The sequence below is a fragment of the Microtus oregoni genome, unplaced genomic scaffold, assembly GCF_018167655.1.
Source record: "Microtus oregoni isolate MIOR12 unplaced genomic scaffold, Mior012 000068F_ref0000429, whole genome shotgun sequence".
In the NCBI taxonomy this organism is placed as follows: domain Eukaryota; kingdom Metazoa; phylum Chordata; class Mammalia; order Rodentia; family Cricetidae; genus Microtus; species Microtus oregoni.
In genome coordinates this window covers 17,572-44,994 of record NW_024543975.1, presented here as the reverse complement: position 1 = coordinate 44,994, position 27,423 = coordinate 17,572, and the positions used below count along the sequence as shown (strand labels likewise).

The 27,423-nt window shown below is 51.5% G+C and overlaps 2 protein-coding genes across 3 annotated transcripts; one reads left to right on the top strand and one right to left on the bottom strand.

Moving 5' to 3' along the window:
* Positions 1 to 758: 758 nt before the first annotated feature.
* On the top strand, positions 759 to 26,434 carry Mapk8ip1 (mitogen-activated protein kinase 8 interacting protein 1). Of its 2 annotated transcripts, none has more exons than XM_041641261.1 (12): positions 759 to 1,057; positions 18,872 to 18,977; positions 20,965 to 21,267; positions 22,588 to 22,669; positions 22,827 to 23,636; positions 23,774 to 23,849; positions 24,223 to 24,395; positions 24,619 to 24,728; positions 24,884 to 25,000; positions 25,139 to 25,209; positions 25,308 to 25,406; positions 25,688 to 26,434. In XM_041641261.1, exons 1-12 carry the CDS (start codon positions 762 to 764, stop codon positions 25,758 to 25,760), a joined length of 2,316 nt encoding a protein of 771 aa, XP_041497195.1. In that variant the 5' UTR covers positions 759 to 761; the 3' UTR covers positions 25,761 to 26,434. The 2 variants fall into 2 exon arrangements, with proteins under 2 accessions (XP_041497195.1, XP_041497196.1); XM_041641262.1 differs by lacking the exon at positions 759 to 1,057 and adding an exon at positions 17,419 to 17,867.
* Positions 26,428 to 27,423, bottom strand: CUNH11orf94 (chromosome unknown C11orf94 homolog). Its single transcript, XM_041641265.1, has 3 exons — positions 27,058 to 27,423; positions 26,825 to 26,898; positions 26,428 to 26,659 (listed from the first exon to the last, which is right to left on the bottom strand). Exons 1-3 carry the CDS (start codon positions 27,159 to 27,161, stop codon positions 26,538 to 26,540), a joined length of 300 nt encoding a protein of 99 aa, XP_041497199.1. The 5' UTR covers positions 27,162 to 27,423; the 3' UTR covers positions 26,428 to 26,537.

Sequence of the window (27,423 nt, the reverse complement as noted above, 5' to 3'; positions counted from 1 at the left end):
GAGTGGGTATGGGGAACAGAAACAGCCAACAGCCTCCCCCATAAGAAGCCAGCTCAGGAATGTGTGCGTGTGAAGACAAGTGCTGGGGAACTGGGCACGGGAGTTCACCCTAATCCTCAGGCTTAGCAAGACGCTCAAGAGGATTGTCACCGGTTCAAAGTCAGTCTGGGCTACATAGTGACTTCCAGGGCAACCTGAGTGCTGGCATAGAGACTTCGCGGGGCTCAGGTCATGGGGGGGGGGGTAGATGAGGCTCAAGGGGGTCTTGACAAAGGTGCCCCTTTAGGGAGAAATCCTGGGAGAGGTGAGACTAGATCCCATTGTTCCTAGAAGCATTTCTGTTCTGTTTCTTCTTCATCGCAGTCATGGAGGGATCATGCCCCATTTCACAGATGAAAAAGACAAGCCTTCGAGCTGTGAGGTCACCAATGCATGTCCCCACTGTCTGTTTACTTGGGGAACCAAACTGTGGTCTTAGGCCACCTGGCCACAAAGCTGACTGACTACTACTCTTGGATCCCACTATCCTCTCTCCTTTATCATCCGAAACCCTCTTTCCCACTCTCATTGCTGAGGAGGCCAAAAACGGACTTGGGGAGCAAGACCCTGCCATTAGCCACCTAATGCCCTGGATCTAGGTCCTGCTCTCTGGCAAGCAAAGCTTTGCGGGTGCCTGTAGAGTCCGGTGGGATATTGCGGGTGGCCGGGTAGACCCAGCGTCAGCACCTCGGAGAGCTCGGGGGCGGGGCGGGGGCGGGGCCATGAGACCCCAGCCTGCCCGGGGGCGCGCGCGGGGCGCACTCGCGGGGGCGCGCGGTCCGGAGCCGCGCCCGCCCCAGCAGAGTCCGAGCCCCGCGGCGGCGGCGGCCTCCTCGCCGCACCTCCTCCTCCGTCGCCGCCGCCGCCGCCGCTGCCTCCCGCGCCGCGCTCCGCCCGGATGGCCAGGGCTGCGCTCGGGAATGGCGGAGCGAGAGAGCGGCCTGGGCGGAGGCGCCGCGTCCCCGCCAGCCGCCTCCCCATTCCTGGGACTGCACATCGCGTCGCCTCCCAATTTCAGGTGAGGATAGCGGCCGCGGGCGCCCCGCCCTTCGGTTTGGCCTGAAGCCTCGGAATCCCTGCGGGGGGACCCGAGGGCGACTTCACTTCCTTCCTGGTCGACCCACCAACCCCTGCAACCCAGGTTGGTCCAGGTTGTGGCCACCGCTTATCTACCCTCCCCCACATCTTCCTTCACCGTTCCAAGTCCTGGGGCGGGATGCTCGGATGGATCTGGGGCAGAGACCTGAGATCGCCTTTCCCCTCTACCTTGGCGCCGAGAATGGGTTTAAGGTTTGAATGGAATTCCCGGTGCAGCAACCCGCCCAGACTTTACACAAGGTTTACCCAAGGTGGGAGCAAACTAGGGGTTGGGGTCCATGGGCCCCAGTTCTTTCAAGTAACAACCTTGATGCTCTGAGGAGCGAGTCGTGAGCCCCTCCCCCAGCTTTCCTGGCCAAATTGCTAGGCTGTCGTGGGCAAGGTCTTCTGAATTTGGGCAGCTCCCACCTGGTCAGTTGTATAGGCAGAAGATCGGCCTCAACCAGTGGAACTGCTTGTGGGAGGGGAATCTGCCTGTGAATATCCAAGGATACCGTTGGGTGTCCCTACTGTGATAGATACTGAGGACCCTGACATGGTTCTCATCCACTCTCAAATCTGGTATCAGACCAGGTAAATTGTCAGAGACATAAGGAGTAATGTGTTGGGTCAATGATGGCTTCTCTTACACACACACCCTCGCTTACACACACACACACAAGCAAGACAGAGACAGAGAAAGGAGAAAGAGAGAGGTGGGGGGAGAGGGAGAGAGAGTGGGAGTGAGGAAGAAGAGTGTCATGTCACAGCTCCAGAATCTAGGAGAAAGCAGCTGAGAAATATCTCATTGTTTCCCCATGGCAGGAGCAGGCGCCTTTCTCTCTCCTGGGGCCCTTGCCCCAGCCAGGCCCCAGCTGGGCTCTGGCGCCAACTCATCAACTGCGATGGGGTCTCTGGCTCCCAGATCCTCAGGTAGGCAGAGACCCCCTGGGATCTCAAACCATGTAATCAGCCCGAGTCCTCCAAGAAGGCTCTGAGCCCAGATGAGAGAACCAGAGGAGGGGGCCAGAGGAAGGTTCTAGACCTGAAGGAAGGCTGGAGGGCTGCAGCCTCTGGGCTAAGAATTCCATTCTCCAAAGCAGGTCAGAACTTTGCAGAGCAAGAAAAATTCACTGTGAGGGACATGGGTTCAAATCCTAGCTCTGCTGTTTTCTTACTGCCTGAACCAAGCATGCTTTTGTCTTCTTTGGTCTCATCTGTTGAGTAGGCTAAATTAGTACTGATTCCAGCCTGGGAAGGAGATGATAGATAGCACATATAAAGTCACTGTTCAACATTAGCTGTGCACACTGACAGGGGCCTGCAGGAGATAGTACATATGAAGTCACTGTTCAACATTAGCTGTGCACACTGACAGGGGCCTGCAGGAGATAGTACACATGAAGTCACTGTTCAACATTAGCTGTGCACACTGACAGGGGCCTGCAGGAGATAGTACACATGAAGTCACTGTTCAACATTAGCTGTGCACACTGACAGGGGCCTGCACAGCTTGTTTCTGTCAAAGCGTTTCTCCACTGGGCCTTCACAACCACCCTGAGGGCAGACCTTGGTCTGCCTTTTTGTTGCGCTGAGGCATTGGAAAACAAGGAGGGCAGAGGGGCTAGCATAGGGACCACAGAAAAGTGAAACTGGGTCAGGACTGGACCCTGAGACCAGGTCTGAGCCTGCTCAGTTCCCCCTCCCTACAGGCCGTACCTCTGGCTTAGGACAGGCTCACACCCCCACTCTGTAGTACACAGGCCTAACTGAGAAGCTGAGGAGGAGGAGCAAGGGACTCTGAGACCAAATCTGGACTATGGGGAGTGAGGACAACCAGTGTACCAAGAGGCGGAGGAGTGAGCTGGCCCTTCAGAACACTGGCCTGCCTGTGAGACACAGCAAGCTCGTGGGAAGAATACTGGGTATGCTTGGGCCCTGCATGGCCTGCTGCCTACTTCAGCAGCTCCATTGCCCTTTCTCTGCTCCCACCTAAGCAGCCAGTGGTCCAGCTCCATCCAACCCTGAGCAGTTATGCTGTCTTGTGACTCTTGGTAGGATTCTGAGTTCAACTGCTCTTTTTAGCTGTGTGCTCCAAGACTGGGCCCTTAAGTCCTTTGAGTCTTTGTTCTTCCAAATGTCTTCTTTAGGTTCTGCTCAGGATGGTCCTAGAACTCGTGTGTGTGTGTGTGTGTGTGCTACTGTGAGCTTCTGGAATGTGTAGGTACTGCATGTCTACACGTGGCCGTCCCCACTACCCTGCCCAGAGCTGGCGTGTTATTAAGGCTGGGTGTCCTGGTCACGTTGCTCCCTGTAACGGCGTAAATGAATGCAGACAGATTGTAAATATATATATATATATATATATATATATATATATATATATCTTTAATGTAGAAATAGACTTACAGAACCACCGTTCCCGTGGAGACCAGGAAAACAGAAGCAACCGCTGGGAGCACACTCAAATTTATAGGCAAACATTAGCCCGAGGCAAACACGCCCCCCAAGGGGCGGGACTTATCCCTACATCTACCCTTTTTGTCTAAATAAGACAGAACAAAACCAAATACAACTATATACAATAACAACAAATAATAAATATAACAAACAATATTGAGAACAAAAGCTTTGCTAAACATTCTATCTCAAGGAGTCCAAATAATGTAGAGAGTAACTACAATTATATAATCTTCAACTCCGTCAAAGATCTGAGAAGGGAATAAACACTGCTCAACAAACGAGATATATCCAAAATGTGCAACAATTGACAGAGACAACTGACTACCTGGGCAATCACCCAAAGTCTCGTTTGCAACGTTGAGTCAACCAATTTTGGCTAAGGCCTAACATAACTGACATACCATTATTAAAGGCAAGGAACTTTTCAAAACTATCTTACCCTGTCTTGGCAGGATATGACAGTCCTGTTTTATCCATTGATGCACGCTCTGTATCTCTGTCAGTGGTTGAGGTATGGGCATTTCTTTGCGCAAAGGCCAGTTCTGCCAAATAGAAAGGCTCCAGGTGGAGTGTCTTTGGTGCTCAACATTCTCTCGGGAATAGAGCGCTGTTGCCAGGAGCAATTGTGTCTCACTATCACGAAACTCTGAGTTAGATTAAAGGCCATTTTCTACAGCTCTTTGAAGAGGTCGAAGATTATCTATCTGTACTGAGTATAATCTCTATATATCTAGAAAACCTGATTAGTCTAATTATAAATGACAAACTTAGATGACTATTTATCTATATAATTCTCAATATCTATCTAACTTAAAGACTAAGACAATAAACAACTGTGTAACAAATGAGGATAATGACCTCCAAATATAAACACTGTACAAATATACATTGCAAATATACATGGCAAATATATATCAATGCACAAACATTATATAAGTATCTTAATCAGAGGTAGAAATGTACACTGCAATATGGTAAATATATACAATATATATATATCAATACAATATATGTCAATACATAAAAATGTTTTAAACAGACATAGAAACATGCATGCATACAATAGTCAATATAATTTAACTTTGTATCAATATACAAGAATCGATACCAAAGTATTTGTCTAAAAGCAGTAACTCACAATTGTAAATCTATTATCCCATCATTCCCTCTTTTTTTTTTTTCAAAATGATCCCTGAGCTTATAAAATTCCTCCCCCAACCTCCCAACCCCTAAATGATGTCCCTAAACCCAGGGGTAAACTTTACTGGGAGAGGGGACATCGTCCTCTAGAATTACTTCCAGCTGTCATGGGGGCGACGTTCTTTCTGGGGGATCCTGTGAAAGTGAAATGATGGTTAAATTTCAAGATCAATGTCTTTTAAAATTGCAAATAGTCTCTGAGTATTTTGTGGAGGTCTGGCCAGAATGTTGTACAAGATGTGCACCATTTCAGCTAACCAAGTTGGGATCGTCTTGTGCAGCTGGTATCCAAAACTGGTCTTGTAGTAGTGCTATCAGTATCATGACGTCATATCAATCAGGTAGAGTTGTTGTTGTGGGGCCCCATCTTCTTCCTGGAAACTTCAAATGTCACTTCAGGAAAAACTCATTGTTCATTGTGAAAAACTTAAACATTAATCATATAGACATACATATATATTTTCAATGAAAGGCATGATAGATATATTCAATGAAAAGTATGCTAGATATGGAGAAAAGCAAAGATGTTTTCTAAACTCATATTTCTTTCTGTCCCATATCATGGCTCTTGACATGAGACAGAAACTCCAGAAACTCTGGGTTTTTCTCTTATTAACAGGCTTGGAATTGGAGAGGGACTGAGCCAGAGTCCAACTTCAAAACCAGCTCTATGTATTTATAAAGAAATGTTTAATAAGACATATATATATATAATTAATACTTACAAAAATGTGTCCATCCATCAGTAATTAAATATTCAGGGTCCCTTAATTTCTTTGAAGATGAGTATTTTCCTATGGAGATAAGAAAAGAACCCTGCCCCCAACCTATCTGTATTTTTTACCATCAGTATGCTCATCATCCTTGTGAATGAATTGCTATTTATCTTTTCCAAGAGGCTTCTCTTCTTCAAACCGAACCTTTATTAATTTTGACGGTATCCACAATTTTTCCTCACCTGTGGAGATAAGAGCAAAACCCCTTCCCCAACATAGCACATCTCCTGGCTTCCATTGTGAGGTCAGCACATCCTTCAAATAAACTGGTTGATTTAGTTCAGTAGACTTTTCCATTATCCAATGTCTTTCTGCAGCATTGTTCCCTTCTCATTAGCGTTGAGAAAATTCAAGGTTAACAAAGCATTATATAACCTATTTCTGGGGGTGTTTTCCACCCCTTTCTGTTTGTTCAACATATCCTTTATAGTTCAATTTGATCTTTCTATGACTGCTTGACCTGTAGGATTGTATGGTATGTCTGTAACATGCTTGATATTGTAATAATCAAATAACCGTTTCATTTTCCTAGAGACATAAGCAGGACCATTATCTGTCTTTATTTGTGTAGGTATACCCATGATAGCCATGACTTCTAATAACTGAGTGATTACTGAATCAGCTTTTTCTGAACTTAAAGCAGTTGCCTACTGAAAGCCTGAATAAGTGTCAATGGTGTGATAAACATATTTTAATTTGCCAAATTCTGCAAAGTGGAACACATCCATCTGCCAGATTTCATTCCTTTGGGTGCCCTTTGGATTAGCCCCTGCAGGCAGTGGCGTTTGGTTATAGAAAGAGCAAGTAGGTCATTTCTTTACAATCTCCTTAGCTTGTTGCCATGTAACTGAAAACTCTTTCTTCAAACCTTTGCTATTAACATGATGTTTTTTATGAAATTCAGAGTCTTGTAGCACACTACCAATCAATAATTGATCAATTTCTGCATTACCTTGTGCTAGAGGACCTGGCAGACCCATATGGGATCGGATGTGTGTTATGTACATAGGGCAAAGCCTGTTCCTGATCAAATCTTGAACCTGGAGAAACAATGAGGTTAGTTCTGTATCATCAGGTATAAATTCAGCAGTTTCAATATGTAAAATAACTCTTTCTGCGTATTGTGAATCAGTGACTATATTAATAGGTTCTTTAAAATCCCTTAGCACCATAAAAATGGCATATAATTCCGCCTTCTGGACAGAATTATAAGGACTTTGTTCCACTTTACCCAAGTCTTCTGATTTGTAACCTGCCTTCCCTGATTTATTGGCATCAGTATAGAATGTACGGGCTCCAGTTATTGGAGCATCATGGACGATTCGAGGAAGAATCCAAGAAGTTCTCTTTATGAAGTTAAGCCTCTTGCTTTTTGGATAGTTGTTATTAATGTCTCCCAAAAAATTAGCACAAGCTCTTTGCCATGGTTCATTTTCTTCCCATAATTTCTTTAGTTCATCAGCGGTGAAAGGCACTATAATTTCTGCTGGGTCTATGCCTGCTAGTTGACGAAGTCTCAGCTTGCCTTTTATAATTAACTCAGAGACTTTTTCCACATAAGTTTTCAGTTTCTTACTTGGTTTATGTGGTAAAAAGATCCATTCCAAAATAATATCATCTCTCTGCATTAAAATTCCTGTAGGAGAAATTTTTGATGGTAGTATGACGAGAATACAATCGAGCTCTGGATTCACCCTGTCCACATGTGCCTGTTGTAATTTTTCCTCAATCATTGTCAGTTCCTTTTCTGCTTCAACTGTTAATTCTCTGGGACTGTTTAAATCTTTATCACCATCCAAGGTTTTGTTCAAATGAATTATTAGATCAGGTGTTATTCCAATAGCTGGTCGTAGACTGGAAATGTCTCCTAACAGTCTTTGAAAGTCATTAAGAGTCCATAGGCGATCTCTCCTAATTTGTGCTTTTTGTGTCTTAATTTTTTGCAAACCTATTTTATAACCTAAATAATTAACAGAATCTCCCTTCTGAATCTTTTCAGGAGCGATTTGCAATTCCCATTTAGGTAAAAGTATCTTTATTTCTTCAAACAGTCTGTTCAAGGTATCCATGTTCGAATCGGATAACAAAATGTCGTCCATGTAATGGTATACTACAGATTTGGGAAATTTCTTACGTATTATTTGCAATGGTTTGTTCACAAAATATTGACACAGGGAGGGGCTATTTAACATACCCTGGGGGAGGACGGTCCAGTGGTACCTCCTCGAAGGTTGAGAATTGTTATAAGTAGGCACTGTGAAGGTAAATTTTTCTCTATCTTCTTTTTGCAAAGGTATAGTGAAAAAACAATCCTTTAAATCAATAACTATGAGAGGCCATCCTTTTGGTAATAAAGAGGGCAAAGGAATTCCAGATTGCAGAGGGCCCGTAGGTTGAATAACCTCGTTGATGGCCCTGAGATCTGTCACCATTCTCCATTTACCTGATTTTTTCTTAACCACAAATACAGGAGAATTCCAAGGGCTGGTAGATTCTTCTATATGTCCAGCATCTAATTGTTCTTGTACCAGCTGTTCTAAAGCCTGTAACTTTTCCTCAGCTAAAGGCCATTGCTTTGTCCATATTGGTTTCTCAGTCAACCATTTTAGAGGCAAGGCTGTTGGTATCTCTGAAGGGACATCAATTGCTTGTTCTTGTACAGCCCGAATGGCCGGTTTTCTCCATTTGTAATATCTTTTAATATTATTCTCAGAAATATAGGCTCTAGAAGTAGCAGGAATGTTAATTTTGGTATTCCATTGTTGTAATAGGTCACGACCCCTTAAATTCATTGCAATATTGGCTACATATGGCCTTAATTTTCCTATTTGTCCCTCTGGCCTTATACATTCAACCCATCTCGTGCTCTGCCTTACTTGAGATAGGGTTCCAATTCCCAGGAGCTGAACATTTACATTCTGAAGAGGCCAATATGGATGCCAAGATTCTGGGGTAATGATACTTACATCAGCACCTGTGTCCAGCAGGCCAGTAATAAAAATGCCATTTACACACACTCTCAGTTTAGGTCTTTGATCATTTATAGAAATTTGCCAAAACACACGTAACTTATCTTTCTGATCATTATTGCTTGTAACAGTAGGCATGGGGCTTCCTAATTGTCCTGACGAGGCACGTTCTCTGCAGAAACTGGAAATGACTGAACCATGTTTGCCATGGGGGCCTGTGAGGCCCTCCCTCACGTTTCCCGACTGTATCAGGTTGCCTTGTCTATCTCTTGTAGACCTGCATTCATTTGTCCAATGTCTGCCTTTTCCACGTCTTCTACATAAATCTGAAGGCTGAGTCCTATTTCTGTTATTTCTAGAAGATGCATTATTATTATTATTATTTCTGAAAGATGCATTATTATTATTTCTGAAAATCCGTTGTCTACAATTCCTTTTCATATGACCCATTTTGCCACAATTAAAACATTTGGTATTCTGATGTCTCCTTTTACCATTGGAAATTGCTTCTTCTACCCATGCTTCAGTGCCATAATCAAATGTATCAACATTGAGTGTATGCAAGACCCATTCTTCCAAGGGCGCTGATCTGAGCTTTAAAGGCCCCAAAATCCTTTTGCATTCCACTTTTGCATTTTCATAAGCCAAAGACTCAATCATTATACATCTTGCTTCTGGGTCAGATATCCCTATTTGTACAGCCTTAGTTAATCTTTGTAAAAAGTCACTAAAGGGTTCTCTCTGACCCTGTTTAACTCTGACAAATGATTCCATTCTCTGTCCTGGGTCTTGTACCCTGTCCCAAGCCCTTAAGGCTGCTGTAGTACACATGGAGAGTGTGTTTTCATCCAAATTAGCTTGTTCCTGAGGGTCGGAAAAGAGCCCTTCACCTAGAATTTGATCTAAGGAAATGTCAATTCCCTTCACTTTTCCTGCTGTTCTAAGAGTCTAGCCTCTTGCCTGAATAAGCATTTCCATTTCTATTGCGGTCCACTCTCAAGTACCGCAGAGCTCAGCTGGAGCCAGTCCGAGGGGGTTGCTCTGCTTGTTGTGGCCCAAGTTCTTAGCATCTCTTTAACAAAAGAGGCTTGCATCCCAAAAGTCATGACAGCCTGTTTTATTTCCTTGAGATCATTCATACGGACAGGCTCCCATGTATCCTCCTTGATGACCCTAGGGTTTCTGGAACCAATCACCTTCTCTGTTGTTATTACTGGAAAGGCAGGTAGAGCTGTAGGTAGAGCTTTGTGGAAATTGTCCCGGAGAGATTTACCCACAGATGTAGTTAAAATTTTCCTTTCTACCCTTTGCTCTTCTTCATCAGAATTTAGAAATTCCTCAATCTTTTCAATTTTATTCACCATTGCCTTCTGCAATGTCTGAATCTCCTGTCCAGAATTATGTTCCAAAGCCTTCATTGAGGATTCTAAAGTATGAAGTTTGTCCGTTAGAGATAACATCTCATCTTTGGACATAATTTTTATGGCATAAACCATGCCTTCTTGTATTGACAATCTTTCCGTCAATCTGTCATAAGCTTTAGACAAAATCCGATTGTCACATTCAGCAGTTTTGATTCTCTCAGTTAATGTTTCATTTCCTACAGAAAGGGACTGAAGCTTATGATCCAATTCAGCTGTTCCCTCTTCCATAGTAATGAATTTCTCCTTAATATCAGCCACTAATGTTTTAGTTCCTACTGAAAGGGACTGAAGCTTACTATCCAAATCAGCTGTTCCCTCTTCCATAGTAATGAATTTCTCCTTAACATCAGCCTGGAGAACATCAAACTGATTCTTGAGAAGATTGTTGTTATTCTCAATTGTTTTTAAGCATTCAATCTCTGCCTTAAGAATCCTGGATTCGTCTCGTAAAGACTTTATCATATTTCTATTATCAAACCATTTAGTGACAATGAAAACTACGAATCCCAGAAGGATCCATAGATGTGGGGTGATAGACACCTCTTGTAAAATCTCCCACAAGGTACAATTAAAAAAACTGTTAAATTCTTGAATACTAATGTGTTCAGACATTTTATTTATAAAAGAAAAATTTCTTACCTGCAATTATTGGTTCCTGCCAGTGGTGGTCTCTGTGTTTTTGGAGCCTGTCCTAGAACTAGCTCTTGTAGACCAGGCTGGCCTCGAACTCACAGAGATCCGCCTGTCTCTGCCTCCCAAGTGCTGGGATTAAAGGCGTGCACTACCACCACCTGGCTGGCCTCAAACTCACAGAGATCTGCCTGCCTCTGCTTCCCAAGTACTGGGATTAAAGGCGTGTGCTACCACCGCCTGGCCGGCCTCAAACTCACAGAGATCCACCTGCCTTTGCCTCCCAAGTGCTGGTATCAAAGGCGTGCGCCACCACCACCCGGCCAAGTCACTGTATCAGACCAAATCTGCCACTGTGGCGGCTTTTGTTGCAAAACCACAAGTACTTGAGCTTCTGCTAATTCAGGCAGTGGGGTTCCCCTGCAAACTTAGCCAAGGCAGGCAGAATGGGCCTGTGTGGCCGAGTGTGTCTCGGACTCGGCACTGGGGCCCGAGTCATGAACTAAAAAACAGCACCCGGGAGGGTGCTGTGTTAGCTAACGGGCTACCCGCTTGAGTCGGGGGCAAAATAGCCCCACGTTGGGCGCCAAAATGTAACGGTGTAAACGAATGCAGACAGATTGTAAATATATTTATATATATATACATATATATATATACATATATATATATCTTTAATGTAGAAATAGACTTACAGAACCACCATTCCCACGGAGACCAGGAAAGCAGAAGCAACCACTGGGAGCAGGCTCGCCAAATTTATAGGCAAACATTAGCCCAAGGCGAACACACCCCCCAAGGGGCGGGACTTATCCCTACATCTCCCCAAGAGCAGAGCACTGTGAATACCGGCCTGGGGAAGCAGCATGCTAAGAACTTTGTGTACAAGAGTGTCTTCCTGTAACCACGTGGACAGGCTAGTATTGCCCCTGCTTTCGGATGAGGAAACCAAGGCATAGAGGGTAGTGGAGCTGATGTGAACCCAGATGTCTGATTTCAGCTCTGCCACCAAACGAGAGAGCCCTGGGATCCTGGGGAGCACCTCTGGAGGGGTAAACGTGTGTGGACTGGAAGGAGGGAGTGCCTGTTGGAAGCTAATTTAATGAGTATGTTCTGGTGGTTTTTCTGATTATAGAAATCTTCCATCTGGTCCCTAGTGGTTTGTCTGGATCCAGGGTGGAGCGAGAACTTTTTTGTTTTTTGCTTTACCTGTTTGGGTACCATTTGGCTTCTTATGTTTGGATTAGCATGTGTATAAGTTACTGAGTTACTTACAGCATAGCAAAAAGATATTTTTAACTGGTCCATGCTCTTCTTAAAGGAAACTTTAGGGGAGAGAATTTGGAGCATAACACAATGGATCCATTGGGAGTGTGGAATGAAGGAGTGGAACGGAACAATCCTCCCAAGTGGAAGGACCCGCAGGACAAAGGGGCATTCATGTGGAGAAGGGAGACCTCACATATCCACTCGTCAGGGCTGGGGTATGATGCAGGGCTGAGTGCTGGCCTGGTGTGCTGGAGGGGCCTCGGCTCCAACTCTGCCACTGCGGAAGGAAATGAAATGAGAAAAGAAAGCTGGTCCAGGGAATCTCTTATGTAGAAACATGGGCCAGTGACTTCCCCAAGAACACACAGCAAGTTGGTGAGACAGTTGGGATGGAGTGGAGGACCCAGAGTCCCCTGGTGTCTACTGACCCTCCCGCACTGCCTGGGCGTGAGAAACGCCCACGGCAGCAGCACAGGGGCTCATTACCCCTGTTCAGAGCTGTATGCACGGCCTTCGTAGGTCAGGCTCACCAGGAGGGCAGCATGGGAGGTCCTGACATGGGTCTGATCCCCATGCAGGCAACAGTGTAGGGAGAGACAGACAGTGTCTTCCCAGATAGGCCAAGTGTGGTGGTCTGTAGGTTCAGGTCCCACAGGAGAAGGTCAAGCAATCCTCACAGATGAGGAAGGTACACTGGGAAAACAGCATGCAGGGTGACACCTGTTTGGCAGTGTGGAGAGCAAAGTTGTGCAGGAAGCTGGAGGCTGTGTTAGGATGCTGGACTCTTCAGCCATAAGCGGTCCCTGCTGGCCTAGATGGATATTCTGCGCTCACTCTGGCTGCTGGACAGGGTGAACAGGTAGGCGGGAGACCAGCCATCCAGTTCTTCCTGCAGGCAGGTGAGAAGGCCTGGGGACAGGATAGAGGATGGGACACACCAGATCCTCCTACTGGAAGGGAGGAATTTAGTCGGAGGTTGGAGAAGACACAATGCCAGGGCTCCGCGGGAGATGCAAGCTAGGCAGGCAGTGGTCCAATCCCCTTGGCATCTTCCAGACTTCAGACTGGTGATCTCTGTGACCCAGTTTTTGGAGTCAAGAGGGTGGTTGGCTTGGGGTGTGGCGCTTAGGGGAGGACAGGTGGTACTGGGTTAGAACCATGGTCCTAGTGTTCGAGAAGATGGCCGTCACCCAGAGATGGTGGAGGAAAGGTGGCCCAGCAGCCAGGCTGGGAACCACTGACCATGTATGGCGAGGGTAGGAGGCAGAATGGCAGTTGCTGCTTCTGGCCTAGCTCCTGGTGAACCTGTGGTATAGACCAGAGGAGACGGCCAGCCTTACACAGTCCACCTGTAGCCAGGGAGGGAGTTCTACTCCAGACTGCTGGCATCCGAGCCCTCATTTGCGTCTCTGGATCCCTGGGAAATGTCAGTCTAATTCTGCCTTGGGAACTAAACACTCCTATAAATTGTATTACCACCCGGCCCCTGCTCAGGGGTCTTCTAGAATGTCATCTTTGTCCCCTGGCCCTGGTCACATTCATGTACAACTCTGGGAACCTCTACTGGGTGCTGGCTGTGTTCGGGCCTCCCCGACCAGGCAGCCAAGGCCTCCGTCTGTTCATCTAGTGTCTGCACAGCTTGCATTGGCTGGGGTGAGTTCAGGAGACTGAGGCTAGCTCCTGGCGTCACCCTCAAGAAACTGACAGTGGAGAGACGAGGAGTCTGGGGCTAGGATGTGGGGGATAGAGCCACAAGTTTGCCCAGCAAAGCAAAGGCAAACTTATCAGATTTCACCCACCCCACAACTCCCATTCCTGGGGGTCTTGTGTCTTCCCAGAGAAGCCATGGGTCATCCAGCCTGCCTCCCCCCAACCAACCCCCATCTTTTTAAAAGACAGTGTCTCGTGTCACCCAGACTGGCCTGGAACTTGTCTTGAATTCCTGATCCTCAATGCTGGGGTTGCATGTATATGCTGGGGAATCCAGCACAGAGCCTCATGGCAGGTGAGGCGAACGCTCTATGGGTGGAGCTGTCTCCGGGCTCAGCCTACCCTTCTGCTTATTTTATTGGTTGTCCTTCTCCACATTCCCACACAGACTCTATAATGTTTATTTCAGAAGATGCATGAACTGGAATGCCTTGCCCTGCTCTTCCGACCCCATTCTGGCTCTAGCAACCCAGATCTAGCTTGGTGCCTAAAGGGTTCTACAAATTGGGTCCGCAGTACCAACCCCATACAACATCATATACTTTTTGTGTGTAAGGGCTTTCCACATGTGGAATTGTATGTTTGGGGGTGTTTCGTCCAAGCTGAGTCACCCCGCTATTCACAGAATCCTTGCCACATATCCCTGAACACTTTGGACAAATTTAGCAGGTTAACCCTGAGTGGGGGCTGTCCTGTGGAAGAACTCATTTCTTTGGTTGACATTTTGCTGCTGCTGGTGGTGGTAGTGACTTCACCATGGAAGGGAATTAATTCTAGATCAAGAAGCAGCCAGACTACTGGTCCACTGGCCGGGGGATGAGGGTACCCTGAGAACCTGGCTTACCCTGCCTTCCAGATTCAGCCAGGGCTGTGTTCCCAGAGGTCCAGATGGCCTGCCCTAGATGCTCTGTTGAGAACACAGGAAGTTGGATCCTAAAGGGAACTCACCTAGACATTTGTGAGGCAAGAATGTAAAGGTCCAGGATTGCTGTAGTTTGTTCAATGCTTATTCGAAATCCTGACCTAGTGAGGGGCCTGCGTGGGTCCTAAACCCACAGGGAAAGCTTTAGTCATTCCACAGCTTCCACTGGGCGGGGCTAAGAGCCACCATGAAGGCGAGTGCCCTGTGGAGGTAGGGCAGGAGGCTAGACAGTGGGGTTCCCTCAGGACCTCTTGAGAGCCAGCTCTGTAAGATTTATGGCTGCCAGAACTGGCTGGACCCCTGGATATCCGGTGGACTCTATCACAAGAAGCCCGTGGGGGCACCATGACTAGTCTCTTCTACGTAGATAGGAAGCTGGAAGACCACGGCTCAAGTGTGGCTTCTGACAGCCTGCACTTGGCCTTAGTCAATGAACGTTCAGTGCTGTACTTGGCTCTCCCTTCCTGGGTACAGAGCCTCAGCCTGTTCCTGGGTTGCAGAAATGAGGAAGTGAGGACCAGCTGGACCTGCAGCACAGAGGAGCACTAGGACAAGAGAACCAAGGCAGCAGGGCAGCGTGAAGCCACAGGAGCATCCCGAGCAGGACTGCAGAACTCAGCCTAGTCCAGGACAGCGTGGGGAGTGTGGGGTGTGGTCATGGCCAGAACCCGTACGAGGTGTTGCTGGGAGCCACCTCGCAAGAGGGTCTGAACTGCGGGAAGACAGATGCCAAGGTCAGTGCAGCATCCAGTGACCAAACTCGGATGTAGGACCACCAAACGTGGCTGTGTTGTGTGTCTAAGAAGCTGAGAACCCCTCAGGGCTGCATGATTGTTATACTCCTGTGCCACTGCCCAAGCTAGGGCTCAGATTCCCAAGAAAATGCCTTAGGCACGGTCAGGAGGGACCTCCTGCCTTCCAGCCCTCTCTGCCTCACTGTTGGTGCCCCTGAACACAAAGCTGCCAGGCCCCTTCTGTTCTGTGTCTCCTGGCTCTGCCTGGGAGACTGAGACCATTGGTGCCAACAGAGGGCAGCCCTTGGCCAGCCCTGCCTCTCCTCCTTTGGCAGCAGCCTCCTCCCTGCACTCTGTAACTCAGGCACTTCCTCTCATCCTGAGGTGGCAGGCAGAAAGGAAACAGAAGCTTACACATGTGCCTTAGGGGCCTTCTCTGTGAGATGGTCCAGAACCCTATCCCAAGGTGGTAAAGACATGTAACAAGGTTGGTGGCCCCATTGGTGGCATCTTGGAAGACGAGGGGGTTTGCTCTCAATACCAGGCCTGACATAGGGTCATTCTGCCATCCCACCCTGCTTAGAAGAATCACCCCAAAGGAAGACAAGAGTAATGCTAGCAAGGTTTTTAAACGGATGAAACACGTCATGCCCTAGGACTTCTTATCTGTGTGAATTCAGGAGAGAGAAAAGGCAACCCCACCCCCACCCTCAAGGCAACTAAGGATTAATGGAAGACTCCTGACCCTAGACAAGGCTCTTCTTATCTTTGTCCAGTTAACTTAGTGCCCTCACCTGGCCTGGCCCCACTCAGACCTGTTGTTCAGGGAAGTGACTCTTCAGCCATGATGAGGGGCCATGGATACACAGAGACACATCTCTGGCCATAGAGAACCCTGCAGCTTGAGAAGGGCAGAGACGGAGGCTGTCCTGTGGCCGACACCTGGCATGTTTAGTGTGTCCATGACACCCCCGCCGGCTCTGCTCTCCAGGAGCACCCAGTCCAGATGGGGGCCAAGGGAGGTGCACTCCATCCAACTCTCTAGGATGGGTAGGGCATCTCTGTTGCATCCAAGCAGAGTTTATTTTTTATTTTTATTTTATTTTTGGTTTTTCGAGACAGGGTTTCTCTGTGGCTTTGGAGCCTGTCCTGGAACTAGCTCTTGTAGACCAGGCTGGTCTCGAACTCACAGAGATCCGCCTGCCTCTGCCTCCGAGTGCTGGGATTAAAGGCGTGCGCCATCATCGCCCGGCTCCAAGCAGAGTTTAACACCTGCCCTCTGAGAGAGCTAGGAAAACTCCCGAGAGGATGGTTTTCCTGAGCATTCCTGTGGCATGCCCAGTTTGAGGGCCTGTCACGTGTACCATGCAAGTCCAAGGTTGGGCGCTGTTGGGGCCTAGTACCCATACTTGAGGAGCAAGGCTCAGTAAATAAGTAATTACTCACAGGCTGCAGTCTCCCCTTGCAGAGAGCCTGGGAGGGAAGGGATGGTGGTGTCCCTTGAGATTTTGCCTCATGGACACAAGAAGGGCAATACAGGTGTAGCGAGTCTGAGGCCAGCAGGCAAGGGCACCTCTTTGCCTGGTGGATGCAGAAACTGGACCAGGGCTTGGTAATAGGGAGACAGGTGTGTGCTGAGGACACCAGCAGAGCTAGGACATCCGAGGACACTTTCAGAGAAGATGCCTAGTGGGACCCAAGAACGGCCATGCTGCCTGAGTCCCACACCTCACTAGCAGGCTGCACCTAAGGTTAGCCACAGATCCAAGAAGCAGACTGAGGAGGAAGCTCTGGGCTTGCACCAGTCGTCGTTCCGCCCCCCCCCCCCCCCCACTTCCATACCAGCTGGCGACCACACCCCCATGCCTGGAAACCTGTTACCCTTGGGATCAGAATCTTCCAGGGCAGTTGCTACTAGGGACCTCCAAAGGGGTCATCACTGTCTCCCCGCGCCTGCGCCCGTCCCTCGACCCGACCTCCCTGGCCCTGGGCGGGCTTGCAGAAGCCTGGCAGACACTGTGTGGAGGCGGAGCCTGTGACTGTGGAGATTCGGGTGTCCATTCTTGGGGCACTCTGGAAGCCCCTCCATCTTCCCATTTGGCAGCCTGAGTGTGGCGCTGGCCCTTTAAAGCCGATCAGTGTCTGGCTTTGAGGGGGAAAAAAACCAGATTTCTGCCGTCTGCTTACAAGCCTGGCCTTGGGAGGAGGGTCACTCCAGCCCCCGACAGGGGCATGGGAAGGGCAGGTGGAGCCAGTAGCATTGATTGCAGTAACCCGATCCCGCGGGGGAGGCGGCGACATCGCAGCGCGTCGGGCCGCCTAGGGAGAAAGCTGCCCGCATCTGAGGGTTGGGCCAGGAAGAGTTGGGGCTGGGGCCCGGGTCGGCAGCTGCGGCCTCCTCTCCGGCCCATCTATTTTTAATGAGCTCCCCAGGCTTCTGCAGCCGGCCGGATGCAGAAAGGCAGGCCCAGTTGGTGGAGGCCAGGAGCCCCAGCCCTGCCTTGAGCTCTGACCCCCCCATCCTTCTGGGCATGAGAGGGCAGTCCTGGAGCCCCGCAGCCCCCTGGCCGGGCAGGGCTCTCCATGCAGCTGGTGCTGAAGATGGATTCAAGCCCAGACAATGACAGCTGGTTGGAGGATCAGTGGGAGCGCTGGTAGGGTCCTGGGGGCTGACCTCAGGGTGGGGGAGGGGTGAGTCAGTCCGGAGGTGCTCCATTGAGCTCAGGGCCCCTGTTCAGACTGAGTGAGGTAGATGGCAAAGGTGTGAGTCTTCTAGGTTTCTGGGAGCTGCTCCCGCCCTTCCTCTCCTGGGTGACCTTGGCTGAGCTGTGTACCTCTGCTCTGTGCCTAATCTCCTGGTCTCTGGGAAAAGGCCCAGACATTTTCTCCAGCTCCCCAGATGTCCCACTTACACTAAGCCAGTCAGAGTGCCAGGGTTAGGGTGAGCGGGTTACAGAGGACAGACAGTCCCCACAGTGGGCACACAGACTGGCTGGGCTGCCGGAAGCCTGCGAGTGTGCTGGTGCCCGTGTTCTGGTACCACTCTTTGTGGGCTGTCACAAGCCCAGGCCCAGGCCTCCCCTGACCCCACTTAGTCAGGATCCTTGCACCAGATGAGATTGTATGGTTGGAGACCAAGCTTCAGTTTTTCTTAGAACAGGCCGATCCCAGGGTCCCCTCACTATTACCCTGGCTCAAGGGTGTGTATTTTTATGGGTGAGAGAAAGGGGTACCGATTGTGCCTTCTGGTTGCCCTTTGGTTCTTGTTACTGTAGAGTGCAAAGGTTTCTCTGCTCTGGGTACTTCTTGGGGTTGAACTAGCCTTGGCACTTGCTTCAGCCATGGAGACATTTCTCCAACAGAGCCCCAGCTCTGGACAGTTGGGTCTTCTAGGACTGCCTTCTGGTTGGCAGCTGGATGGAGAACTCCCATCCGGTGATGCTGGAGGAACCTAGAGCTGCCTCCTCCGCCACCTTAGGTGGAATGCCTTTTGGCTCCAACCCAGATCCTTCCTCTGCAACTGCTGTAGACAGACAATCCTCCATCTGGAAGCTGTCACCTGCCTTCCAGAGGCTTCCCCTGGGAAGAGGAAGATAGCAGCAGGCTTAGCTGAGGCTTAGACCCCCTGGGTTGTAACTTTGGCTTCTGTCCCCACCAGGCTCACCCACGACATCAGTCTGGAGGAATTTGAGGATGAAGACCTTTCAGAGATCACTGATGAGTGTGGGATCAGCCTGCAGTGCAAAGACACACTGTCCCTCAGGGTAAGGCTAGGTCTGGAGAGTCTGAGTGGGCTGGGGACTGGGGACAAAAGTACCCTTAGAGTTACAAAGGAGCTTCCGAGTGTGTGCGGCACCGCTAAAAGAGAATTAACAACGCCGTAAGCATCTAGTATAATGTTTGGTACATCTTGGGTGCTCAATCCAAAATCCTACTGTTTTGTATCTCAGTGCTATAGCAGGGAGCTGCTCCTTCATTTGTTCAGAGAGAGCGAGAAAGAGAGGGAGAGAGAGAGCACGCAGGAGGGCTTGAGATGCAGGACAGAGGCAGTGAGGGCCAGAGTAAAGGAAGGGGCCTTTCAGGAGCTTCTTGGCAGAGGCCTGCAACAGTACAGGGTGGAGTCTGGTAGAAATCTGCAGTTCTTTGGGGCAGGGAAGGGAGCCAGGGTGCTGCTGGATTAGCCCCTGAGGCCATGGCCGCCACTGCACCACCCTGGCCACACTACCAACATTTTGGGCTTTCAGTGGCGCCTGCCAAGGGCTTGTTCCAGTATTGGTATTGCTCTGCGTGTCTTGCCTTTACCATAGTGATAGGCTGCCTCCTGTCCTTCTGAGTGCCAGGGTACCCAGGATAGATGGGAATCCCCATTCCATTGTCAGAACACAAACCAAGGGCTTGCTTGCAGGATATGGAAGGCAGCTGCACTGGGTCAGGTGTCAGAGCCCATCACTTGATCTAACCAGGTAGTTAGTAGCCAGAGGTACCATTTAGATAGCCGTGGTGTGGCTAGGGAAGGGCATCTGTCTTAGTGTCGACCTCCTGCTGCCCTAGCACTTTTAGAAACTTCCAGGCAAAGCCGGACAGCAGTGACGCACGCCTTTAATCCCAGAACTCAGGAGGCAGAGGCAGGCAGATCTCAGTAAGTTCGAGGTCAGCCTGGTCTACAAAGTGAGTTCCAGCACAGCCAGGAATGTTACACAGAGAAACCCTGTCTCAGCAAACAAACAAAAAACCTTCAAGGCAAAGGAAAGCCATTTTCCGACCTCTTACCCAATACCCAATCCTGTACCTTCCGGCTAGGCCAGAAAGGATGAAGGCAGAAGCCATTTTTTTCTGGGCTTGGGGAGTGGTCCCAGAGCGGGTCACAACTTCTCTAAGGCCCCATACCTGTTCTGGAGTTTGAAACTGTCCCCCACATGCAGTGCTTTCAAGATGGTCTTCTGCAATTAGCCAGAGGCACCTCCACCCTACCCTAGTAGTGCTAGACTAACTAGGGAGATCCCCCGGTGGGAGCCTAGTCAACGCCTCAGCGACTTTCCCCGCACACTTTACAGTGTCTTCTCTGGTAACCTGGAGCATTGGCCCAGCCAGCTCTTGAGGGACGATGAGTCAGGGGATCTGTCCAAGGTGCCAGGAGTTAGTGACAACAATGAAAGTAGCAAATAGTTTGGGGCTCTAAAGGCACGGTTGGATGAGGAAGTGTGCAGGTTTGACCTGACTGGGAAAGCTCCCCCTCCCTCAGAGTCCATCTTCGGGTCCAGTCAGGACCTCCAGTCCCCACTGCAATCTTCCTCACCTGGCTAACAGCACTTTTCCCAGTTTGGTTCAATGGCCCCTTCAAACGCCAGTTATCTCACCCATCCCTATTGGGGCCGGAATTCCTGGGCGACCCCTAGGTCTCCATGGCAACAGTGGTGATTTCACTCTGGGCTCGGCTTACCACCCGGGTGAGGTCACTGGCCGTTGCCAAGGAAACGGGAGGGTGCAAGGAGTCGGGAGGGGGGGGACCGTGGGAGCGGAGAGGCGTGGGCGAACTTCTGGCCTGGGAATGCGGCCTCGCTGAGGGGCGCGGGGGAGCGGTCTAGTGCTCGGGTCTCTGCTCCGCTCCCTGTCTTCCTCTCCTCGCGGCCGCGAAATGGACTCGTCCGGTGGGGAGGCGGGGCACACCGGCATCAGACCCGCCCTTCCCGAGAGACCCCTCCCCCGCTCCTAAGGCCCCGCCCCTGACTCCCCTCCGTCCGCTCCGTGCAGCCCCCGCGCGCCGGGCTGCTGTCTGCGGGTGGCAGCGGCAACGCGGGGAGCCGGCTGCAGGCGGAGATGCTGCAGATGGACCTGATCGACGCAGCAGGCGACACTCCCGGAGCCGAGGACGACGACGAGGACGACGACGAGCTCGCCGCCCAACGGCCTGGAGTGGGGCCTCCCAAAGCCGAGTCCGGCCAGGAGCCGGCGCCTCGCAGCCACGGCCAGGGCCCGGGCACCGGCAGCGGGGACACCTACCGGCCTAAGCGGCCCACCACCCTCAACCTCTTCCCGCAGGTGCCGCGGTCTCAGGTGAGGCACATCTCGGCGGGGCAGAGCTGAGGGGGCGGCGCCCGGGGTGGACAGGGAAGATGGAGGGGCGTGGGTGGGCTCTGCTGGTGGTGGGGTCGAGGGCCCTGTCACGGTGCCTGGGGAAGGATAGGTTTTCTGCAGGAGGGCCAGAGGAAGGACTTGACGAGGGGCAGGAAAGTCCTGAGAAGTCTGTCCGGTTGGCTGGGTGTGGAGCCTGGAAAGGGTTGAAGGTGTTGCCAGGGATTCCAGTGGGGAGATTTGCAGGGACCTAACAAAGGAGCTGGGCTCCCCCGGCTGTGACAAGGTCATCTTTGGGTTGGGGGCTTCTGTGAAGGTTGAGGCAGCAACAGCGCCTGGAGAAAAGAGCATCTGAAATGGGATTAAGCCGGAGTGGGAATTCAGGGTCTGCAGCCAGTTGGACCTCTCAGCAGCTGGGCATTCCAGAAAGCAACACTAGAGACGGGAGGATGGAGTTGTTTGACTGAGTTGGGGGCCTAGGGCCCCTGGCAGGTGGCTGGATGCCAAAGAGGGCTGCCTTAACCCATTGTCTTGTTTGCCTAGGCAGGAGAGGTACTGGGAGGGAAGGAGCTGGGGAGGTGGATAGTTCAGAGGCTTCAGGGAAGAGCTTGCTCCCTTTCCCAGAATCCTCTGGCATGGACTCTGACAGCTCAACTCATGAATGTGTGTGTTGCTTATGGTGTTCCCTGGAGAGGGAGCGCAAGTTGTGTGTGGAGAGCCCTGCTCAGGGGTCCCAGGAGGCTAAGGATGTGGGATGTGTGAGCATTCTGGGAGATCCAGAAAGTAGGACTGCCATTCCTTAGTCACGTGGGGTGAAGTGGGGGTGAGTGTTATGGAGTCATGGTTCTAGTGATTCATCCAGGCCCACAGGCCAGCTTCTGGGGAGACCCTTCCTTGTGCCAGACTGCACCCACCACTTTGCTGGACCCCAGGTTTCTGAGTCCATCACCCTGTCCTTCACCAGGCTGGGTTTGAGCATCAGAACATGGCTTCCCTCAGTGTCTGGGGCTGCTGTCTGACTCTCCTGTGGGAGCTGTGCTGCCCCCCCCCACACACACACCGCATCCTCTCCTCAGCACCCACACTGGCCAGCACCCACTACTGCATCCCTTGAGGGTTGTCTCCAAGCCAGCAGGCCTGGGGGAGGGTGGTAATTTCCCATCCTGCCTGCTATAGGGGAAGATTGGCAGAGAGGCCTTGGGCAAGGCCAGATGGGGTGGCCTGATGGGGGCAGGCCCAGGACCTCCCAGTGCCGGGCACTGCTGGCTGCCTCTTCATAAGAGCCCTTTGTCCTCTGCACAGGACACGCTGAACAATAATTCTTTAGGCAAAAAGCACAGTTGGCAGGACCGCGTGTCTCGATCATCCTCTCCTCTCAAGACAGGTAAGTGAGGCTTCTCCCTGAGCTAGAGACCCAGCCGTCCTCACCTGGCCCACCTGGGCTGAGGTCACCGGGAGCCAGAGACTGGCTGCAGAGGGAAGAGGAGGGACAGTTGTCTGGAGTGGGTCTGGCTCTCAGTACCAACTTGTCTGTCCTCTAGGGGAGCAGACACCGCCACATGAACACATCTGCCTGAGTGATGAACTGCCACCGCAGAGCAGTCCTCTTCCCACCAAGGATCGAGGCACCTCCACCGACAGCCCTTGCCGCCGCAGCGCCGCCACTCAGATGGCACCTCCGAGTGGTCCTCCTGCCACTGCACCCAGTGGCCGGGGCCACTCCCATCGAGACCGAATCCACTATCAGGCAGACGTGCGGCTAGAGGCAACTGAGGAGATCTACCTGACCCCAGTGCAGAGGCCCCCAGACCCTGCAGAGCCCACTTCCTCCTTCCTGCCACCCACGGAGAGCCGGATGTCAGTTAGTTCAGATCCAGACCCAGCAGTTTACTCGGCAACTGCAGGACGGCCACACCCCTCCATCAGTGAAGAGGATGAGGGCTTCGACTGCCTGTCATCCCCAGAGAGAGCAGAGCCACAAGGAGGGTGGCGGGAAAGCCGTCGGGAGCCACCCCCGCCTCCACGGGCCTCACTGAGCTCGGACACCAGTGCCCTGTCCTACGACTCGGTCAAGTACACGCTGGTGGTGGATGAGCATGCGCAGCTTGAGCTGGTAAGCCTGCGGCCATGCTTCGGAGACTACAGCGACGAGAGCGACTCCGCCACCGTGTATGACAACTGTGCCTCTGCGTCCTCGCCCTACGAGTCAGCCATTGGGGAGGAGTATGAGGAGGCTCCTCAGCCCCGGCCGCCCGCCTGCCTCTCAGAGGACTCCACACCAGATGAGCCTGATGTGCACTTCTCGAAGAAGTTTCTGAACGTCTTCATGAGTGGCCGCTCTCGCTCCTCCAGTGAGTCAGTGAGCAGGGGATGGTGGGGGCTCTGGCCAGGGAAAGCTGAGATGGCACATAGTCTGTCTGAGAGCAGGCCAGAGCTTTCTACTTGCCCTAAGCCGAGGCCACCTCCTCCAGCCTATGACTTCCTACAGGTGCCGAGTCCTTCGGGCTGTTCTCCTGTGTCATCAACGGGGAGGAGCATGAGCAATCCCATCGGGCCATATTCAGGTGAGGGCTGCCCCCTTCCTTGCCTCTACCAGCCCATCATTGGCATCCCTTCAGCTGCTGGGGGACAGTATCCCCTTGTAGGAACTCAGCTTAGAGACAAAATGATGAGGTGTTATGAGGAATCTGGATCTGTGCGCTGAACCTGGTTAGGGGCCAGAGCTGTCTGCCCTGCATAGAACCTGTGCCCCATCTTGCCTTCCTCCCTGGCCTTTGAAGTCCTGGGTAGCAGATGCTTATCTGAGTGCCATGTGTCCCTGGGGGGGCCGCATTGTGTCAGGCACATGGGCATTTTGCAAATGTCAACGGCTCAGGGTTCCAGGCTGGGTCTGGCTAAAGAACCCCGATGATCAGTACCACATGCCCTTGGGGACAGGTTTGTTCCTCGACATGAAGACGAACTTGAGCTAGAAGTGGATGACCCTCTGCTGGTGGAGCTGCAGGCAGAAGACTATTGGTACGAGGCCTATAACATGCGCACAGGAGCCCGAGGTGTGTTTCCTGCCTACTATGCCATTGAGGTCACCAAGGAACCCGAGCACATGGCAGGTAGTACTTCCCTCCAGTTTGGTCCCACCCACCCCTGCATCTCCCCACCAAACTTGGCTGCTAGTGAACACGCACCCCAGGTCTCAGCTAACCAGGGAGACGGGCAGAGGTCATTTCAGTTCTGCCAAGTAGCACCCCCGCTGTCCCACAGGCTGCACTCTCCCTTCTTGGCTTGGCTCTGAGCCCCATGCTGAGGTTCTCTTATTGTATGGTTGTTTTCCAGCCCTTGCCAAAAACAGCGACTGGACTGACCAGTTCCGGGTGAAGTTCCTGGGCTCCGTCCAGGTTCCTTATCACAAGGGCAATGATGTCCTCTGTGCCGCTATGCAAAAGGTACCCAAATCTGACTCCTTGCTTTTTCCTGGGGATGCCGATCCTCAGCCAGCCCCCTCTGCTGGGGAAAAGGACAGGGGTCTGGAGGCGGTGCTGTGATGTGAGGGATCCAGAGAGAAACACGGAGCTTCCCTGTGTTTCTGTCCCTTGTGCAGATTGCCACCACCCGCCGGCTCACCGTGCACTTTAACCCACCCTCCAGCTGTGTCCTTGAAATCAGTGTCAGGGGTGTCAAGATAGGTGTCAAAGCCGATGATGCTCAGGAGGCCAAGGTGACTTCCTTCAAGCCCCAGCCAGCCCTTTGTCCCACATGCTTCTCCCTTCCCCATGTGCCCACCTTTTCCCTATTTGCCCCTCCTGCCTGCTTCCCCTGCAAGCTGACTGTCTTGTTTCTCTTGTCCCTCCTGTAGGGAAATAAATGTAGCCACTTTTTCCAGCTAAAAAACATCTCTTTCTGTGGATACCATCCAAAGAACAACAAGTAAGTGGGAGAGGCAGACAGAAGAGCCCCACTGCTAGGCTTGGGCCATCGGGGGTAAGGGTAAGAATTCTGTCTCACACATGCCTGCCTTCCCACAGGTACTTTGGGTTCATCACCAAGCACCCTGCTGATCACCGGTTTGCCTGCCATGTCTTTGTGTCCGAAGACTCCACCAAAGCCCTGGCAGAGTCTGTGGGGTAAGTGTGTGTGTGTGTTGGTAAGGGTCTGCCCAGGTAATGTGCCCTGTCACAGCCCTGGTACTTTCTCCTGTGCAGTGCCATTGTCACCCTGTCCTGGAAGAGGCTGGGAGGTCCTGAGAAGCCCAGGGTCTGGGGCACTTCCTTGTTAGTTAGCTGCCTGTTCCTCTCTGGGAGATGACTGCCCAGAGCACAGAGCTACGCTGCCCTGGAATTCTAAAGTGCCTTTGGGAGAACCTGGGTGGAGGCCCTGGTCACCCCAGCTGTCCCCCATTTTCCAGGCGTGCATTTCACCAGTTCTACAAGCAGTTTGTGGAGTACACCTGTCCTACAGAAGACATCTACCTGGAGTAGCGGCGCCCCCACCCTCTGCAGCCCCCAGCCCCAGGCCAGTACTAGGACAGCTGGCTACAGACAAGACGTGGCACTGCCACGAGAGAAGGGGAAATGAGGGCTGTTTGGGGGTGGGACGGGGGTGGGGAGAGGCAGATGCAGTTTATTGTAATATATGGGGTTAGATTCATCTATGGAGGACAGTACAGGCTCTCTGGGGGCTGGGAAAGGATGGGGCTGGGAGGTCAGGCCTCTGACCACAAAGGAATCCCCTAGGAACAGAGGTACTGCCCTGCCCTGGGCCTTGTTTCATGCCAGGGACCGTGGCTTCCCTGGCACTTGGCTCCTGCCTTGACAAAGCCCGTTCCACCTGGAAGTGCCCATCTTCCTGTTCCCACCTCACCTAGAGCCCTGAGCTCAGGCTGAGCCCAGCCGCCTCCCAAGGACTTTCCAGTAAGGAAATGACATACAGGACAGCAAAGACCCTGTTCTCAGCTAGCATCGTGGGGCCTCCAGGCAGCTCTGACCTCCAGCCTGGCCAGCTTGCTGGTCCTGGCCTGCTTCTGTGCGCTAGGAAGGAGAGGTTACAGCAAGCCCTGCCTGGCAGAGAAAGGCAGTCTCTCAGCTGGCCCCAGCCAATCCCATGCTGTCTTGTCACCTGGCGACCACCATTAAAGTGCCATTTCCTGTCTGGATCACAGTGGGTGTATTTACTTGGACCCCTGCTGGGCCTTCTCGTCACACACAGGCTAGCAAGCCAAGCATTCGCTGCCCAGAATAGCTTTATGCGGGTTCCCATCACAGGTTCACGTCATAGTAATAGTCAGCCATGTTGGGCCCGTCCCGCTTGCGCTGCTGGGCATGAGAGAGAAGGGGTCGGGGCCCTCGTGGCCACGGGTGCTTGGGTCTGATCCCATAGTCTACAGAGAGAAGAGGATAATGGTGGAGGGAGGAGCTCCTGACTTGGAATGGGGTTGTAGTGAGCTCTGAGGTCGCAGTCTGGGAGTAGGAGACACAGGGCTTGACCCTAGGGGCGCTCTAGGGACATCGGCTGTGGAGGGTGGGAGAGGAGAGAGAAATACTACCATCCACTAGGTCTGAGAGCGGCTGCAGGAGTTCCAGCGGGGCTGAAAATTCCTCAGGGACAGATCGCTGAGACCTACAGGAAACGTCGCTGTGCTGAGCTGAGCCCTGGCACCAAAGGCCATTGCCACTTTGGTTTGTGCTATAGCCCAGTGTGAAAACTTGATAAACTAACCCTTCCCAGGATGACGGTCAGCCTCACCCAGTCTTCTAGGCCCTGAGGTTCTGGCCTTACCTCTGGGGCTGAGGTCGAAGGAGTGCGCCTGCCAGGATGAGGTAAAAAAGGAAGAGACTGAGCCCAGCCCTGGGGTACAGAGCCCCCAGCATGGCGAGAACCATCTCCTGTATACAGTCCCTACTGTGGCTTCTGCCTGCCCCTCCCCCAGCAGGACGGAACTTGGTGCCAATTCTCAGGGCCACCTCACAAAGGACATTAGTTCCAGGGCTCAGCGCCAGCACTACCTCTCTTCCTGGAGAAGACTGTTTCTCAAGACAGGGTTTCTCTGTGTCAACAGTCCTAGCTGTCCTGGGACTTGCTCTGTAGACCAGGATGGCCTTGAACTCACTGGGGTCTGTCTACCTCTGCCTCCCAGAGTGCTAG

Coding starts and splice junctions, on each gene's coding strand:
- CUNH11orf94 (XM_041641265.1), bottom strand. CDS start 27,161: ATGGTTCTCGCCATGCTGGGGGCTCTGTACCCCAGGGCTGGGCTCAGT. Junction 26,899..27,057: donor CTTCGACCTCAGCCCCAGAG/GTAAGGCCAGAA, acceptor CGTTTCCTGTAG/GTCTCAGCGATCTGTCCCTG. Junction 26,660..26,824: donor GCTCTCAGACCTAGTGGATG/GTAGTATTTCTC, acceptor TTCTCTCTGTAG/ACTATGGGATCAGACCCAAG.
- Mapk8ip1 (XM_041641261.1), top strand. CDS start 762: ATGAGACCCCAGCCTGCCCGGGGGCGCGCGCGGGGCGCACTCGCGGGG. Junction 1,058..18,871: donor GCGTCGCCTCCCAATTTCAG/GTGAGGATAGCG, acceptor TGTCCCCACCAG/GCTCACCCACGACATCAGTC. Junction 23,850..24,222: donor TCCCATCGGGCCATATTCAG/GTGAGGGCTGCC, acceptor CCTTGGGGACAG/GTTTGTTCCTCGACATGAAG.